Below are 18,127 nucleotides of genomic sequence, written 5' to 3'. Positions count from 1 at the left end.
TTTGACAAACTTAAAGAATAAGAAAATATACTTTATCTAAAATTATAGGCAATTTACATAAATAAATTGTTTGGCCCCCAAATTTGCACAATTTCAACTTTACAAAGAAGAAGACGCAAATACATTTTTCCATATCTCTATAGAAACCGCTACTAGCAGTAGCGGCTTACTTCGCTATAGGCAGTCGCGGATTATGTCGTTGGAGGGTGATACAGAAACCGCTAGAGGCAACAACAGTTTATGTTGAAGGTGGCTTGTGCATAAACCGCTACTGCTAGTAGCGATTTATGTGTGTGGGGATGCTTGCGTAAACCGTTGGAGGCAGCAGGAGTAAAGTTTGAGGTAAAGAAAGCTAGTCAATACTTTGAGAATCCCATTCTTTAGAGTGGAAGATATTACTGAGGTTGTTTTGAGAAATTTGTTAGCTTTCGAGCAATGTCACTGCATCAATGAATCCTACCTTGCTGACTATATTGCTGTGTTAGATTTTCTTATCAACACAGACAAAGATGTAGATTTGCTTATTAAGAATGGAATAATTGAGAATTAGTTAGGTGATAGTAATGCAGTGGCCAAAATGTTCAATGGTCTTGGAGTGAACATTATGTATCCAGATTTTAATGTACAGTATTCCCTTATTTTTCAAAGGTTGAATGCTTTTTGTGCACGCCCTTGGAACAAAAAAGTTGCAACTTTAAGGCGCGATTCTTGCAACACTCCATGGAAGACAGTAGTTTCTATTGCTGGAATTTTTCTGCTTGTTCTCACTGTTGTTCAGACAGTATTTTCTATTCTCCAAGAAGTACACTAGCACTAGATTAATGTTTTTCTTTGTAATGGGAAGAATTGAAGTGTTTATTATGAACATGTAGCCATTTTATTCTGTAATTATTGAAGACCACTGCATAAGGCAACTCCCTTCTCTGTAAGTGTGTATCAAGTTTGAATGTGATATATTTTATTTGAAAAAGTCTAGGGGCCAGCAACTTTGTTAAATTCTGGCCAGCATGTAACCAGCAAAGAAAAGTGAGCCATTGGATGAAATCTCACACCATTAAAACCATCATTGATGGCTACAAATCATTATTGCTATTATTGCTTTCTGGTTTCTATACATTATTTACACATCTTTATTCTGAAACTAGAATGAGACCCGCGCGATGCGCAGAACGGTAAATTAATGATAGTATATAATAAATATTAAAAATTGTTATGTTTTATAGAAATAAATAAATATGTGTAAATTGAAGTTAAATTTAAAAGGTGTTTTATTTTAAATAATTTGTAATACAAAAGATTTAGATGTTGGAGTTGTACAAAGTGACATTTTTATTTGGTGGTTTGATTTTTGCATTTGTTTTAGTTGATGGACTTAGTCATTTTATGTGACGCTCGTCCTCCTTTTTTTGTTGGTTGTTAGAGTTGGTGCTTTCTTCTTTTTGTTGTAGGTTCTTGCGAAGACATGTTCTTTATGAATTGTTGAGTTTGATGCACTTTCTATTGTGTTATTTGGTTCCGTATTTGTATGTATGTTTTTCTTTCGAATATGTGTCTTAAATTTGTATGGTTTTTTTTCTTCTTAATCTCTTGATGGGGTGGTGCTTCAATGTCATTATTTTTCTGAAATGTCATTAGATTTGAAGCAGTTGTGCCCAATAAGTTTTTTGCATCGTCATCAAATAGTACAAAAGTTGTTGTAACACTTTGATCTAAAACCTTTAATTGAATTCTGAACCTAAAATAAGTATTGGGCTAGCAACTAATAATTTAATAGATGAGATTATGAAAAGTATATAAAGTTACCTTATTGTTGGATATGCAAATGTAGTTGTTTCTTTTTTTTATATGCTTTCTTCTGACACTTTTTACATTTAACATAGTTCCATCCTAATTTGTCATCAATTTCATTTATAGTTGCTAAAATTGTGAAGATCTTTTCCTATTCCAATATTCAATTTATGTTATCATTAGGTATATGGTATTTGAGTAAGTATGAATGTATGATGTATGTTGTGATTTTTTTTTGTCATACCTGATCATCAGATTCTCATTGCATGGCCATTAGATCTTGGATAGTTATTCGATTTCTAATCGTTCTGCTCTGAAAGAATGATGCTCTATTAAGTAAGTTTGAGATGTGCAGTTCGAAAATAAATTTTTTGTGCTAAATTTGATGTTATGTGAAGGAATAGTGATAAGAGACTTATATATGTAGTTTAAATGGTATTGAATTTAAATACTTATAACGTAAAATTTATTATGATTAATAATATTATTATGACATTTGTAATATGATGTTTATTACTTTTAGTGAGTTATTTATAAAAATTAATAAATTAATTGTTGTGGTTATAAATTTATTGTATTGTTTATAACGGTCAAATTGAGTAGTTGACCAAATAATAATTATTCTAAAATATAACTCATTGGCAAAAATTAAAATGATTATAATAATAAAATATAATTTTCATTTTTTAAACTTTTAATTAATTGTTGCGATTATAAATTTATTGTATGTTTATAACGGTAAGATATAATAAATATAAGAATATGAATTCAATATATTTGGAGGTTACAAATTTATTGGATTCTATTTTTTAGTTTTTTATTTGTATATATTTATTTTTTTGCTGATTTGAAAATAATAGTTAATTTGGCAAAAATTGAGTGGTTGATTCTAAAGTTATGTCAAGTAAGTAATATTACTGACATAGCATTAGCAGGAGAAAAGAAATGTTTCAAAAGTAATGTGGTGCATACTTATATATCTATTTTTGTATATTAAAAATAGACAGATAGATTAGTATTCAAACATTATGTTCTATCTTAAAAAGAGTGAGGACTTTTCAATTTCAACTGTAAGATAAAACATGCATTTAGACTAACATTGTTGGCTAATCAATAAAGATCATCATCATCCGACAAAGACACAAAATGCCATATAGTCATGGTTTTCCTCAGTGTACTAATCAAAAGCTAGAAAGGATACAAACTAGCAAAAATGATTAAAAAGAAATACTAACCAACATGACATGAAACAGAGTAATAGATTAGCATATCTGGAAGAGATACCAATAATTTTAAGAGAAGATAATTGTAAAATCCCTACAATACCCTTACTCCTCTTTTTCCCAAACCCTGAGAATGAAAGAAAGAAAAAGAGACAGAGAGGAGAACCAAGACGCCAGAGAGAGAAAGAGAGGGAGGCGCGCCGTGCCTTGTTGCCGTCGCTGAAGCATCCATCGTCGCTGAAGCATCCATCGTCGCTGTGGTTGCCTGGGTCATTGTCGAATGGAGCCGTTGCTAAGCTTGAGAGAGTGAATGAGGGAGCTTCTTAGAGAGAGAAGGGGGTTCACGGAAGAGGAAGAACCGCGACGAGGGAAGAAGGGAGGGCCGCCTCCCTCACGGACAAGCCATTGCCGTTGAGGCCGCCGCTGTCTCTGTTTGGGGCCGCCGTCATTGCTGAATGAAGGAGAGTTTGAGCTGGCCAGAGAAGGGAGGAAGAGAGGGTCGCGATGGAGGAGCCGTTCACCATCGTCGCGTCTGCTGTTTTGGTCTTGCTCAGCCCCACACCCCCTTCATTCTTGTCTCTGAATCAGTACCATTTTCCCCTATTCTGACTCCATTTGTGAAACTGTAATGCTTCCACCTTTACTCTGCTGCATTTTGTTCTTTTCTTACATGCTCTTGTTTTAATTGCAATGATATATGTCTGATGTCTCTGTTTTAGTACTATCGCTCAACTTTTGTTGCATTTCTGCTGGAAATTATCTCCAGTATTGGTATTGGTGCTGTCATGGAACGGTTGGAGCTGTTGATGTTACAATTACATCTGCGATGTAGCCGTGGAAGTTGCTGCCACTGTCTCGGTACAAATTCTATGCTCTTTCTTTCCATGGCATTCAAAAATGATCATACAATTTGCAGAGTTCCAGCTTGAACTATTAATGCAGTCCCTTTTTCTTTCTTGGGTGATTTCCTTGATTATATTTTTTTTGTGTCTTTATTTATTTGTGAATCATTCTTCCCTTCCTGGTACCGTTTGCGTCACCTGTTGATGCCATAGAATATGTATAGGGAAAGGTGGATTTATAACATGCATGGAATGATGTAAGTGTTTAAAAGTTAAACAAAAATCAACCGATATATATATATATATATATATATATATATCAAGAACTGCTAACCCTAATTAAAGTAATAAACATAGTATAATTGGTAAATGACAAATAACAAAATCCTTCGTTAATGACATTCCATATTATATTCTGAAGATTATCGTGACATACATTAAATATGCAGGATATATTGAATTTTTTCTGAGATATTCTGACATTATTCTTCCCGATCGAGTCTACATTACTCTTATATCTAGTAGGTACAATATAATCAACTAGAAAAAGTTCCTCTAAAAGAAGAATGGAAGGGTGTATCTACCGTTGAATCATTTTGAGTTATGATTACAATACTTTTGTTGATCTAGAGGTACATAAACATAAACCCTTGCCTTCATATTTGAAAAGCAAGCTGACTGTAGAGCTAAGGGCATATTTGTCTTGCATGTTCATGCAATTTATACTGGAAGTATTACACAATAAATTTGGAAAATGTATTTGAATTTGGCTTGATGAGGTTAAAAATCTTTAGTTATTATCTCAGTATTCAAATCCCAAAGATGAGAAACTCCCTCTACATGTTTATCTTGGATGATCTTATTCAGCATTTGCTTATTTTAAATACATTAATGAAAAATGTTTATCTAGTTCTCTCTGCATTGGCAAGTTGCTGTGTCTATTGGTCCTTTGATGTGCCATAATATTTCTGGCATCCGCTGGGGAACAATTAATTGTTTATATATTTTCCTTACAGACAAGTCTTTCAGAGGGAGAAAATGACAGTAGTTTGACCAGGATTACCATTGCAGGTCTATGTTTTAAGGTTTGTGTTATATGCTCTGCTCGAATAACTACTATTGAAAGGATTAAGTAATTAACTAATCTTGTTTTGCTCATGGGTCTTTCATATTGTTTATCGGTGTTAATAGGACTTTAAGTTGAGTGGAAACTATATACAAACTAATCTATAAGTATTTAAATTAATATAGGGTGTTTTGGTTTTAGTCCCTCAAAAAAAATTTCTTGGCGTTTGTTAGCAGGCTTTTCCAATATTTAGGCCTTACATATTTGATGCTACGAGTATTAGTTCTAAACTTTGATCATTGTAAGTCTAAACTCTCCAATATTTAGTCCTTACATATATTGGAAGTTTCTTTTTTGGTCCTTGTAAATATTTGATAAACCTTCTTTTGGAATTAAGGATTTCTTGATGCTTTCAAGAATATAGTATTTTTTTTTCAATTCATTTTATCTGACAACATATCCAGATAGATCTGTAGTTAATGATTTAATTAGTCTTGCTTAAATCACATTGAGAAATCTGGCTAGTTTATTTCTAAATTGAATTGGTGCCCTTGGTATACTAAAATTATAATATAATGGAGTACTAAATTCAATCTATGGTTGCTTGGATGTCGAGTCAGTGGCTGCAATTTTTGTTTGTTCTGTGTGACATACTCTTTTCAAAAATCAATTTAGAATTATTTCTTTTACTATGACTTAAATCATCTATCCATGTCAATAAGATTCAATAACTTTTTTACACTAGTTATTGATTTCCTAACTCTTCTGTCCTGGAACTAGCAGTGTAGAGGTTTGCGATAAAGCACGACATGGGAAATTAAGGTGAAATGGAAGAAGCTGAGTGATGCTATGAGTGTTATTTGTGATAAAAATCTACCACTCAAGTTTAAAGAGAAAAAATTTATGGCACAGCTAGACATGTGAGAAAAAGTTGGGTTACTGGAAGTTCTAGTAAGTAGATTAGATTAGGCTGAGGGTAGCTTAATAGTCAAAGATAGGGGGAGACCAAGCACACCTACATGAAAAAGCATTTAGATGAATTTAGATTTTTACGATAAGACATGGTCCATAAGAAGACACTAGCTTAGTCCATGCAATCGACCTTACACACTGAGATCAGGTCTGGTGGTGGCTGTGTTGATAGGGTTGTCAACAATTGTTTACTTGCACTGGAGGTCTTAAAAATAAACTGAAACTCAGATACTAATTGATGATCTCTCTGTGCAATTTGTCATTGTCTTTCCTGTTATTAAGGTGTGTTCTGTCATACCTCTTACAGGTTGGAATCCAAGGGATGCAGATCATGAAGCCGCAGAGACCGAAAGAGATTCATTTGTCAAAATCAATTGCAAATGGTGCTAAAAAGGTTAACGGTACTGCTATGGGAATTTGTCTTCAGCTGGGTTTGGTATCAAGGGAGGATAACGTTGAAGTTGAAATGGCTAATTGGGAAGTGGAAAATCTAACGTTCACTATTAAGCAACCAGTAATGGGAATTCCATATTTAATCATGATGTCATTGTCTCTCTGTCTATGATCATTGTGTGTGATTAAGATTTTACTATGCAGATAGAGGTGGTTTTAACCAGTGATGAGGCTCAACACCTTCCTTTTCTGTGCAAATCTGAAGTTGATTTCATGGGCATGCAGGAAGTGAAGGCATTGACAAGATTTTCTCTCCTAAGCACAGCAGAGATGATAGTGTCCACAATAGGGGATTTTGTCCATCACTGAAGCTGGTAAACAAAAGCTTGCACAAATCGACGATGGAACCGACATTAACTTTGTTGGAGGAAGCAGTTGCAGATTCACAGGAAAAGATCAATGCCTTAATCAGTGATTTTGGTATTTCAGAGTCCTCTGGGCAGCAATTTACCATTGCTAAAAAACTCAGTCAAAAGATTGTATCAATGGAGGGTTTATTGAAGCAACTACGGAATAAAACTTAGTCTCATTCATATTTGTATGTAATTAGAATTTAAGATTGTCCTTTTTGGCTTTTTCTTTATTGATATATTTGACATAGGTCACAATTCTTTTTGTATATAGCAAAGAAGATCATATTGTCAAGTGTTGTATAAAATAGTTAGAAATTAGGATTCTTCATTATTGTAAGAAAAATTTTGTTCGGTTGAGCCTGTACTGCTGCGAAATAACAATTTTGGTAGCTTGCCTTTATCTCATGAAATTTTCTTTTGGGCGTTTTAATTTGTTCATGTGGAATACTGTATTCCGGAAATGTTTAATTAATATTTATCAAGTTAAAATTGCTTTAGATAATGGATAGCATGTTCATTGTGTTCAGTTATATTGTGTGAATATGTGCCCTACAATAATACAGATGACTCTAGTTTTTGGTAAGTACGTGTCAATTTTGAATTGTGTCACCGTAAAGAATAAAGAATATGTTGTAATACTGCACTCCTTTACTGAGTCTTAGTAAGATGATGAAGCCAATAATAAGATAAGGGGGAGTGCTAGGTAAACAATGAACATGTTCAAAGACAAATAATAATCAAAGGCAAATAATAATGAAAGTCTGTTAAAAGCTGTTTTTAAACTCAAATATAAACTTGGTCACTGGAAAACAGATTCAAAGACAGAACCTGGAAAACAAATTAGGAGGTAACCATGGTTAATATCTTATGGCTAAACATATAAGAATAAAATATTTAAATTATATTTATCTTTGCTAATAGTGAAACTCAATTTGAAATAATAAATTTGACCATAATCGGTGATAAGTTACATAGATTACTGCAGGGGATGAAAATTAATTCTAACCATTAATAGTTTTGTTTGGCCAAATAACAATTCTAAATTCTAATAAATTCGAGACAATTTTTAAGCACTTGCAGAAAATTAGGAGAACACTAAGGAGAACAATATGCTTTGTCATGGGACGAGTTAATGACATAAAGACAAATAAACCTAAAAAATGATAATTGAATAGAAATTAACATAAAAATAAGAACAATTAGAATATTATTAACAGAAGAAATTAAAACATACATCAGTATGACAAATATGAGTAAGCCAACATTTGACTGAAGCTAGAAACCAAGCGTGCGGATTTCACAGTTTCATCACACTAAGATGAATTAAAAAAGAAAGTAGCTGGCTCGAGTTTGTTTGAGAAACATTGATAAAGAAAATTGTCGAAAGAATAATATAGTACTTAGCAAAAGAGTTGAATCCAACACGTTGGCCTTCTTCCACTTTCTGCTTCTTCCTTTGATAACAGTTTCAGAGCTTTGTACTAAAATTTTTATCTTGGAGTTCATTTGAGAAAAGACTTATTTGAATGTCATTGTTATTATTATGTATCTGAATTACTTCATTGTTTTCTATATCATTCTGTATTTGAATGGATTTATAGCCATGTATGCAACCCTTGCAAGCAGAGAATTCCAGAATCACTTTTATCTTGGAGTTCATTGAGAAAAGACTTAAAGAACAGTAGTTGCTGAGGGTTCAGGGCAAGAGAGTACAGAGCGATGATAGCAATTAGTCAAACATATGAATTGTCAGTTTTCATGCTTGCAGGACCACTTTTGCAAAACATCAAGTACATTGATGAGATCCCTTCCATTTAATGGCAGAAACTGCTACATCTAAAATAATGTGATTAACTGTAATTTATTTAGATGTAATTAAAAAATAATTGAATACTATTCTTAAAGGAAAGAAGAGAAGCTTTTCAATTTCAATTGTAGATAAAGAATGTGCACTATTCTTGTGTTACAAGTAATGAACAGATGAATGTAAAGCTTAAACTAAAAGTCTCGGTTATCAGCTTTATATAGTTGGTCTTAGTTGAATGGTCTAACAAAAACTACCAAATCAGGTTTTATTCTAACTAACTCTAATTGGTTATTGCACGTGAATATCTATTGTGTATTTGAATACTAAAAAAATGGGCTAGAAGTAATAAATTTGTATTAACTAATGGGTCGATCACTCATGATTATATCTTGAAGCTGAGCCTTGTATAAATATGTTTCTTATTTTATAATCTCAGTGATACTTGCCTTAGAGCATCCAAGAAAAAAAAAAAGAAAAGTGATATACTTGTATTCACTTTGCAAGTTAAGATCATTATACTTGTCTCTATTTGTTCCCAATCTCAGCTATATATAATATTATATCTTTATCGTCGCATAACACAACTTGTATCTTTTATAAGGTTGTGCATGTTTCCTATTCCACCCATGCTATTCAAACTCTTTGATTCTTCCAAAACTTTTGATTGTTAAACAATGATTTCTGACAAAAGGTTCAACTGTTGTTGTGTTGTGTTGTATTGTGTTGTGTAGGGTACTAAGTCAAAGGCAACACTTTTCAAATTCACAAAGGCCTCAAGGTAAGTGTGTCTTATTATATTGCAATATCCTTCAAAAGTTTCTTTGACCTTTCTGCTAACATTAACTAATATAGAATTATTTTTATAAAAAAGAAATAAATAATCATAAAGACATAAATTAAGTTATTTCCACATATGAACATAAAAATAAATACATAATTTAGTTATTTACTTGATTTTAGACATAAAAAATACTAGTTAATTCTTAAATACCAAAAACTATATACATCCAGTCATATTTCTTGAATTTTGTGTTATTAATTTATTTTAGATCAAGGATAAAATTAGAGTATTTTATGAAAGTCAAAATTGCAGATCTAAATACAAAAATATGTATATTAAAAATTGGTTACTACATTAATTATTATTATACATATTTATACATATTGATTTAATATTTTTCTAATAAAATAATATTAAAATAATCAAATCTGTCAAAAAGTAAAATAATCAAATATGTAATAAACAAATATTTTAATATATATTTTATACGTATTTAATTTAGTGGCGAATTTTAATGTGTTCCGAAAATAATTGGTGCATAGTTATAAGAAATTTGACGACGAGTCAACTAAAAAGTCAACTATTTATAATTTTATATAGATGGCAAGTAAGAATCCAAATGAAACTGTAATGGAGATTAAAACAATGTTGGAGGAGGGACAACCTCACTTTACAGAGAAATGCTGCATCTACAGGGTGCCCCATAACATCCGCAAGTTTAATAAAGATGCATACACTCCAGAGGTCGTTTCAATTGGTCCTTTTCACCATGGAAATGAAAAACTGCTAAAGATGGAGTATCATAAAAGATTATATTGCAGACAATTCATTGAAAGATCCGAGACGAAGAACTTGGAAAGTTTTGTGAGTTGCGTGCAAGAGCTGGAGGCAGAGGTTCGTGGTTGTTACTCAGATGACATCAAGCTTTGTAAGGAAAAGCATGTTATGGTGATCTTGGTGGACTGCTGCTTCATATTAGAGTTTTTACTGAGGATCCATTTCAAGCAGTTGCAGGATGCCATTTTTCTGTCACCATGGTTATGGGGCTTTATATCATTAGATTTGTTGTTGATTGAGAATCAAGTCCCTTTCTTTGTTCTTGACAAGCTTTACAATCTAGCTTTTCCTTCTACCTTGAATAGTAACCATCCTTCATTATTAAGTCTCACTCTTCTTGTGGTTCCTAATAATACCATTCCTCCAGGTTATAATAATGAGCTAACTTTATCTAGTGTTGGTAGAATAGCTCATTTCACAGATCTAATAAGAAAGCTTCTATTAAGATCCTCTCAGTTTTTCCAACCATCAGCCTCTGGACGCGCAAGAGGAAAAAAGATAACCCAAATTTATGAAAGAGCCTAGCAGCGGAAACGACACAAATGTCCAACACAAAAACAATATGGAAGCACTCACAACACAATATGGCAGCAACTATAACAAGCAAATATAGCAAGTAAAGCAATAATAAGAACACACCGAGATTTTAACGTGGAAAACCCCCTCAAGGTAAGAGGTAAAAACCACGAGTCGTCCAGACCAATGAAATAGCTCCACTATAATCAAATGAGGTACAAGAGAGTCTCAAACAAAGCACAAAAATGTGCATATAACCAGCCAAAACATCAAAGCACCAAAGCTCACAAATGAAAAGCAAGAAGATGAAATATACCCAAAAAACAGAGCTGCTGTCGAAGCCAATTTCTCCCTCTGTAGACCTCCAATTAAAATCTCCACCGTCCAGAATGAAGAACAAGATGTGAAGAATCTACAGTTCAAATTTCACGTCGATCCAACGGTGAAAGAATGAGAAACTGCCGTTCCAAAATTGCTGCTCTGTGTAAAAACGGGAAACCTAATTTCTCTCTTGCGAAGCCAATTTCTCTCACTGCAAATCTCCAATCAACATCTCCACCGACCAGAATGAAGAACAAGATGATAATAACATGCAGTTTAAATTTCAAGCCGATCCAACGGTGAACAACTGAGAAACTGATATTTGAAATTTACTGCTTTGGACAAAAACGGGAATTTTGTTTTTCCCCTTCTCTCTCACTTGGTGGCTACTCTCACTCACTCTCAATGACCCCAAAAATCTGAACTAGGGTTGTGGCACAATGGGTGCAAGAGACACCCTCAAAATGTTGGGCTTGGGCCTCACAAAGGAGAGAAAAACCCAACAAATCTCCCCCTTCTCGACTAGGTGGAGGCTCTCGCCATTCCGGCGATCAAACAACATGTTTCAAACTTTTCTCTTGACAATGCTTTTGTCATCATATCAGCACCATTGTCATCAGTGTGAACTTTCTCAAGTTCCAACAACTTTGAATCTAACACATCCCGTATCCAGTGATACCTAACATCAATGTGTTTAGATCTTGGATGAAAAGTAGAATTCTTGGCAAGATGAATAGCACTTTGGCTATCACACAACAACACATAACGGTCTTGCTTGAAACCAAGTGCTGCAAGAAACTTCTTCATCCACAACAACTCTTTACATGCTTCAGTTGCTGCAATAAACTCTGCCTCTGTGGTAGAAAGTGCAACACACTTTTGTAGCCTTGACTGCCATGAAATAGCTCCCCCTGCAAACTTGACCAAATAACCTGAAGTAGACTTTCGAGAATCAATATCTCCTGCCATGTCTGCATCAGTAAAGCCAACTAGCAAAGGTTTCTCACCACCAAAACTCAAACTCAAGTTAGTTGTACCTTTGAGATATCTCATAATCCATTTAACAGCATTCCAATGTTCTTTACCTGGATTAGAGAGAAAACGACTCACAGTACCAACTGCATGAGCAATGTCTGGTCTAGTACACACCATAGCATACATCAAGCTTCCAACAGCTGAGGCATAAGGAATTTCATCCATTGCTTGTTTCTCCTCATCAGTGGTTGGACACTGCTTGGTACTTAACTTAAAATGAGGAGCAAAAGAACTAGCAACACATTTGGCATCATTCATGCCAAACCTTTGAAGCACCTTCTTTATGTACTTCTCCTGTGACAAATAAAGCTTCTTGGAATCTCTATAACGAGTAATAGTCATGCCCAAAATTTGTTTGGCAGGACCCAAGTCCTTCATAGCAAAGAACTTACTCAACTGTTTCTTCAACTCATTAATCCTCAAAGCATTCTTGCCCACAATCAAAATATCATCCACATAAAGCAAAAGAATGATAAAATCATCATCAGAAAATTTTTGCACAAATACACAATGATCTGAAGTTGTCTTACGGTAACCATGCTTCCCCATAACAGATTCAAACTTCTTGTACCACTGTCTTGGAGCTTGCTTCAACCCATAAAGACTCTTCTTAAGCTTGCACACAAAATCTTCCTTTCCTTTAACAACAAAGCCCTCCGGTTGCTCCATGTAGATCTCCTTGTCTAAATCACCATGAAGAAAAGCTGTCTTCACATCCATTTGCTCAATCTCCAAATCAAGAGACGCTGCTAATCCAAGCACAGCACGAATGGATGACATCCTCACAACAGGAGAAAAGATCTCCTCATAATCAACACCTTTTCTCTGGCTAAAGCCTCTAACAACCAATCTAGCCTTATACCGAGGCTTAGAATTGTGTTCTTCATTCTTGATTCTGAATACCCATTTGTTCTTCAAAACTCGCATACCCTTCGATAGCTTCACCAACTCATAGGTATCATTCTCAAGCAAGGACTTCATTTCTTCTTGCATAGCTTCAAGCCATTGAGCTTTGCTTTCATCTTCAACAGCCTCTCCAAAGCATTCAGGTTCTCCCCCATCAGTCAACAAAACAAACTCATGTGGAGAATACCTTGACGAAGGCTTTCTCTCTCTTGTAGACCTTCTAAGTGCATTTGCAGGAATTTCTAAAGCTGGTTCTTCATCTTGATCATCATCACCAACTTCATCAAGTATTGGATCAACTGTTCCATCTTCACCTGCACTTGTATCATGCTCATTATTTTGAGCTTCAACTCTACCATCTTCTACCATAGGCATAGAGGGAGTAATATCCAAGTCAGAAAAATCATCACTAGGCTGAACCATTGGCTTTTCCGCATTATCAACATCCTTCAATGTTTGGTCTTCAACAAAGACAACATCTCTACTCCGAATCACCTTCTTGTTAACAGGATCATAAAACCTGTAACCAAACTCATCCATGCCATAGCCAATAAAAATACATTGCCTAGTCTTTACATCAAGCTTAGATCTCTCATCTTTAGGAATATGAACAAAAGCTTTACATCCAAAGACTCTTAAATGATCATAAAAAACATCTTTACCTGACCATACCTTCTCTGGCACTTCAAATTGCAAGGGAACACATGGTGTTCGGTTCAAGACATGAACAACAGTGCTCAAAGCTTCACCCCAAAAGGATTTTGCCAATCCAGACTGTGACAATAAGCACCTAACTCTTTCAACCAATGTTCTGTTCATCCTTTCAGCCAAGCCATTCAACTGAGGAGTCTTCGGAGGAGTCTTCTGATGTCTTATACCATGCTCTTTACAATAAGCATCAAATGGACCTGAGTACTCACCACCATTGTCAGTACGAATGCATTTCAACTTCTTCCCAGTTTCTCTTTCAACAGAAGCTTGAAATTGCTTGAACACATTCAAAACTTGATCTTTGGTCTTCAAAGTGTAAACCCATAATTTCCTAGAATGATCATCAATAAAGGTTACAAAATAGATAGACCCTCCAAGTGTTCTTGTCTTCATCGGCCCACATACATCAGAATGCACCAAGTCAAGTATCTCTGACTTCCTTGAAGGTGGGTGGCTCTTGAAAGAAACCCTGTTCTGTTTCCCAGCAAAGCAATGGTTGCACTTTTGCAAAGCAACCTTACAACCAGATAAAAGATTCCTCTTGGATAACATATTCATGCCCTTCTCACTCATATGACATAATCTCTTATGCCATAAATCAGTTTCATCAACAAACTCAGCAGCATTAACAACATCTTTCACAATCTTTGCTTGAGTTAAATAAAGAGTAGAGTGTCGAGTACCTCTAGCAACAACCATGGAACCCTTGGTGAGCTTCCAACTATCACGAGAGAATGAGCTATCCAAGTCTTCATCACACAACTTACCAACAGAAAGTAAGTTCAACCGAATATCTGGAACATGCTTCACACGCTTCAAAGTCAACTTGGTACCGTTGGAGGTTTCCAAGCAAACCTGTCCAACACCGACACATTTTGCAACACCTTGATGAGCCATTTTTACATCACCAAAATCACCAGGAGTATAGGACGTAAACAAATCCCTCCTAGATGTAACATGAATAGAAGCACCGCTATCAATCACCCAACTAGTGCTATTATCAACAAGGTTAACAGATTCAAACTCTTCAACAACAAGAAAATCATCATGAGTTACATTAACCTTGTCTTCCTTGCTACCATCATCTTTATTTGTGCTCTTATCTTTACTTGCCTTGGCTTTCTCCTTCTTTAGCTGCCAACAAAATTTCTTCACATGTCCCTTTTGACCACAATGATGACACTCAATATTCTTATACTTTCCTCGAGACTTGCTTCTACTTTGATCTCTACCTTTAGGACCTCGACTTTTGCTTCTCCCCCTAGACTCAGAAACAAGAACATCTGAATGTGTAGTCGATGTACCTTGTGACTTTCTTCTCATCTCTTCATTCAAAACACTGCTCTTGGCAAGATCCATAGAGATTACACCATCAGGAGCAGAATTGGACAATGACATTCTGAGAATTTCCCACGAGTCTGGTAAGGAGCCAAGAAGTAACAATCCTTGAACCTCTTCATCAAACTTGATACCCATGGAAGATAACTGATTCATAATTCCTTGGAAATTATTCAAGTGATCTGTCATTGATGTCCCATCTGTATACTTCAAAGCCAACAACTGCTTAATCAAAAACATCTTGTTATTCCCAGTTTTTCGAGCATACAACTGTTCAAGCTTAATCCAAAGAGTCCGAGCATGTGTCTCTCCAATAATATGGTTCAACACATTATCGTCAACCCACTGCCTAATATATCCACAGACTTGTCTATGCAACAAAGTCCAATCATCATCAGATTTATCATTAGGCTTCTCTGTACCAAAAACTGGTTGATAAAAATTCTTGACATAAAGCAAATCTTCCATTTTTGACTTCCACAAATCATAATTAGGACCATTAAGAGTGATCATCCTACTAGTATTAGTATTAGCTTCCATTGTTCACAAACTCACAAGCCCAGAAAAATACCAACAAGCTCTGATGCCAGTATGAAAGAGCCTAGCAGCGGAAACGACACAAATGTCCAACACAAAAACAATATGGAAGCACTCACAACACAATATGGCAGCAACTATAACAAGCAAATATAGCAAGTAAAGCAATAATAAGAACACACCGAGATTTTAACGTGGAAAACCCCCTCAAGGTAAGAGGTAAAAACCACGAGTCGTCCAGACCAATGAAATAGTTCCACTATAATCAAATGAGGTACAAGAGAGTCTCAAACAAAGCACAAAAATGTGCATATAACCAGCCAAAACATCAAAGCACCAAAGCTCACAAATGAAAAGCAAGAAGATGAAATATACCCAAAAAACAGAGCTGCTGTCGAAGCCAATTTCTCCCTCTGTAGACCTCCAATTAAAATCTCCACCGTCCAGAATGAAGAACAAGATGTGAAGAATCTACAGTTCAAATTTCACGTCGATCCAACGGTGAAAGAATGAGAAACTGCCGTTCCAAAATTGCTGCTCTGTGTAAAAACGGGAAACCTAATTTCTCTCTTGCGAAGCCAATTTCTCTCACTGCAAATCTCCAATCAACATCTCCACCGACCAGAATGAAGAACAAGATGATAATAACATGCAGTTTAAATTTCAAGCCGATCCAACGGTGAACAATTTATAGTGCAACTAAGTTGAATGAAGCTGGAGTGAAGTTTGAGGTAAACAAAAATGATAAATGCTTACTAGACTTGGAAATTTCAGGCTGTACTTTGAGAATCCCATTTATTAGTGTGGATGACTGGACTGAAGTTATTTTGAGAAATTTGTTAGCTTTCGAACAATGTCACTGTATCTATGAATCCTACCTCACAGACTATATCATCTTCTTTGATTTTCTTATCAATGCAGACAAAGATGTAGATTTCCTTATTAAGAAAAAAATAATTGTGAATTGGTTAGGTGATAGCAATGCAGTGGCCAAAATGTTCAATGGTCTTGGAGTGAACCTTTTGTATCCAGATTTTAATGTGCAATATTCCCGTATTTTTGATGAGTTGAATGCTTTCTGTGCACGCCCTTGGAACAAAAATGTTGCGACTTTGAGGCGCGATTACTGCAACACTCCATGGAAGACTGTAGCTTCTATTGCTGGAATTTTTCTTCTTATTCTCACTGTTATTCAAACAGTATTTTCTATCCTCCATTGAAAACACTAGTACTAGATTAATGTTTGTGTTGTGTAGTGTGGATTGGATGATTATATGTTTAATTCCCGATATGGTGTGGTAGTTTTAATATCTTTGTATTTTCTAAGAATTGAAGTGTTTATTATGAACATGTGGCCACTTTGTTATGTAATTATTGAAGGCCACTGCATATGGCATATTCCTTCTCTGTAATTCTGTATCAAGTTTGAGTGTGATCTTTTTTTTATTGTTGGTTTCTAATTTCTATACATTATTTACACATCTTTATTCTGAAATTATGTTTTATCTTAAAAAGAGCGAGTTTTTTCAATTGTAAGTTAAAGATTAATATGCATTTCTAGACTATCATTTGGAAGCTTCTCATACAAGTAACCACCTTCAATGACAAAACCAATCAGAGAAAGGGTTCACAATCTATTCTTGTGTTACAAGTAATGAACAGAGGAATGTAAAGCTTAAACTAATAGTCTTGGTTATCAGCTTTATATAGTTGGTCTTAGCTGAATGGTCTAACAAAAACTACCAAATCTAGTTTTATTCTAACTAACTTGCTGGCTGGAATATAACTAACTCTAATTGGTTATTACACGTGAATATACATCCTCTTCTAATATCTTTCTATTGTGTAATAAAGTTGTATTAACTAATGGGTTGATCACTCTGCATCATAGTATATCTTGAAGCTGAGCCTTGTATAAATATGTTTCTTATTTTATAATCTCAGTGATACTTGCCTTATAGCATCCAAGAAAAAAAAAGTGATATACTTTCACTTTGCAAGCTAAGATCATTATACTTGTCTTTATTTTTTTCCCAATCTCAGAACTCAACTTGCTTTTTTGTAAGTTTGTGTGTCCTATTCCACCCATGCTGTACAATCTTTTGTGATGCTTCCAAAACTTTTGATTGTAAAACAATGATTACTGACACAAGGTTCAACTTGTACTGAGTCAAAGGCCACACTCTCATATCGTTTCACTTTACAAATATACACAAAGGCTGAAAGGTGAGTGTGCCTTATTATATCGCATTATCCTCCAATGTTTTTTTTTTAACTTTCTGCTAATATTAACTGATATAAAATCTATCTATGTAAATAGCATCTACGTAATCAAATACTCAATTTCATAATTTCTTCCATAGTGTTGTAACAAATAAGTATATAAAATTCTAACTAAAAAGGAAAAGTATTAATCTATTCATATAGATGGCAACTCCGAATCCTAATGACGTTGTAAAGAAGATTGAAGCAATGTTGGAGAAGGGACAAGCTCGCTTTACAAAGGAATGTGCATCTACAGGGTTCCCCACAACATCCACAAGCTTAAAGAAGATGCATACACTCCAGAGATTGTTTCAATTGGTCCTTTTCACCATGGAGATGAAAAATTGCTAAAGATGGAGGACCATAAAAGACTATA

The 18,127-nt window shown here is 34.6% G+C and overlaps 2 protein-coding genes across 6 annotated transcripts; both read left to right on the top strand.

Moving 5' to 3' along the window:
- The first annotated feature begins 2,988 nt into the window (after nt 1-2,988).
- LOC107608803 (uncharacterized) lies at nt 2,989-6,630 on the top strand. 5 transcript variants are annotated; one of them, XR_015892296.1, is made up of 4 exons: nt 2,989-3,636; nt 3,778-3,869; nt 4,870-4,938; nt 6,199-6,630. XR_015892296.1 is itself a non-coding variant. In XM_021106997.2 (3 exons), exons 1-3 carry the CDS (start codon nt 3,467-3,469, stop codon nt 6,279-6,281), a joined length of 345 nt encoding a protein of 114 aa, XP_020962656.1. In that variant the 5' UTR covers nt 2,989-3,466; the 3' UTR covers nt 6,282-6,630. The 5 variants fall into 5 exon arrangements, 1 of the variants encoding a protein (XP_020962656.1); XR_015892295.1 differs by having other exon boundaries at nt 3,731-3,869; XR_015892297.1 differs by having other exon boundaries at nt 3,731-4,485.
- A 2,480-nt stretch (nt 6,631-9,110) lies between these two features.
- LOC107606520 (UPF0481 protein At3g47200-like) lies at nt 9,111-16,898 on the top strand. Its single transcript, XM_088493934.1, has 3 exons — nt 9,111-9,282; nt 9,886-10,628; nt 16,172-16,898. Exons 2-3 carry the CDS (start codon nt 9,886-9,888, stop codon nt 16,704-16,706), a joined length of 1,278 nt encoding a protein of 425 aa, XP_088350060.1. The 5' UTR covers nt 9,111-9,282; the 3' UTR covers nt 16,707-16,898.
- Nucleotides 16,899-18,127: the final 1,229 nt, after the last annotated feature.

Source organism: Arachis ipaensis, chromosome B7, assembly GCF_059453495.1.
Source record: "Arachis ipaensis isolate K30076 ecotype BB chromosome B7, ASM5945349v1, whole genome shotgun sequence".
NCBI classification, from domain to species: Eukaryota; Viridiplantae; Streptophyta; class Magnoliopsida; order Fabales; family Fabaceae; genus Arachis; species Arachis ipaensis.
The sequence above is the reverse complement of the archived record's forward strand: the minus strand, read 5'-3'. Positions and strand labels throughout refer to the sequence as shown.

What these genes read in the sequence shown, in the direction of transcription:
- LOC107608803 (XM_021106997.2), top strand. Translation starts at nt 3,467, where the DNA reads ATGAAGGAGAGTTTGAGCTGGCCAGAGAAGGGAGGAAGAGAGGGTCGC. An exon ending in CTGACTCCATTTGTGAAACT is followed by an intron (nt 3,637 to 3,777) that starts GTAATGCTTCCA and finishes AATTATCTCCAG; the next exon opens with TATTGGTATTGGTGCTGTCA. An exon ending in AAGTTGCTGCCACTGTCTCG is followed by an intron (nt 3,870 to 6,198) that starts GTACAAATTCTA and finishes TACCTCTTACAG; the next exon opens with GTTGGAATCCAAGGGATGCA.
- LOC107606520 (XM_088493934.1), top strand. Translation starts at nt 9,886, where the DNA reads ATGGCAAGTAAGAATCCAAATGAAACTGTAATGGAGATTAAAACAATG. An exon ending in AGAGGAAAAAAGATAACCCA is followed by an intron (nt 10,629 to 16,171) that starts AATTTATGAAAG and finishes CCAACGGTGAAC; the next exon opens with AATTTATAGTGCAACTAAGT.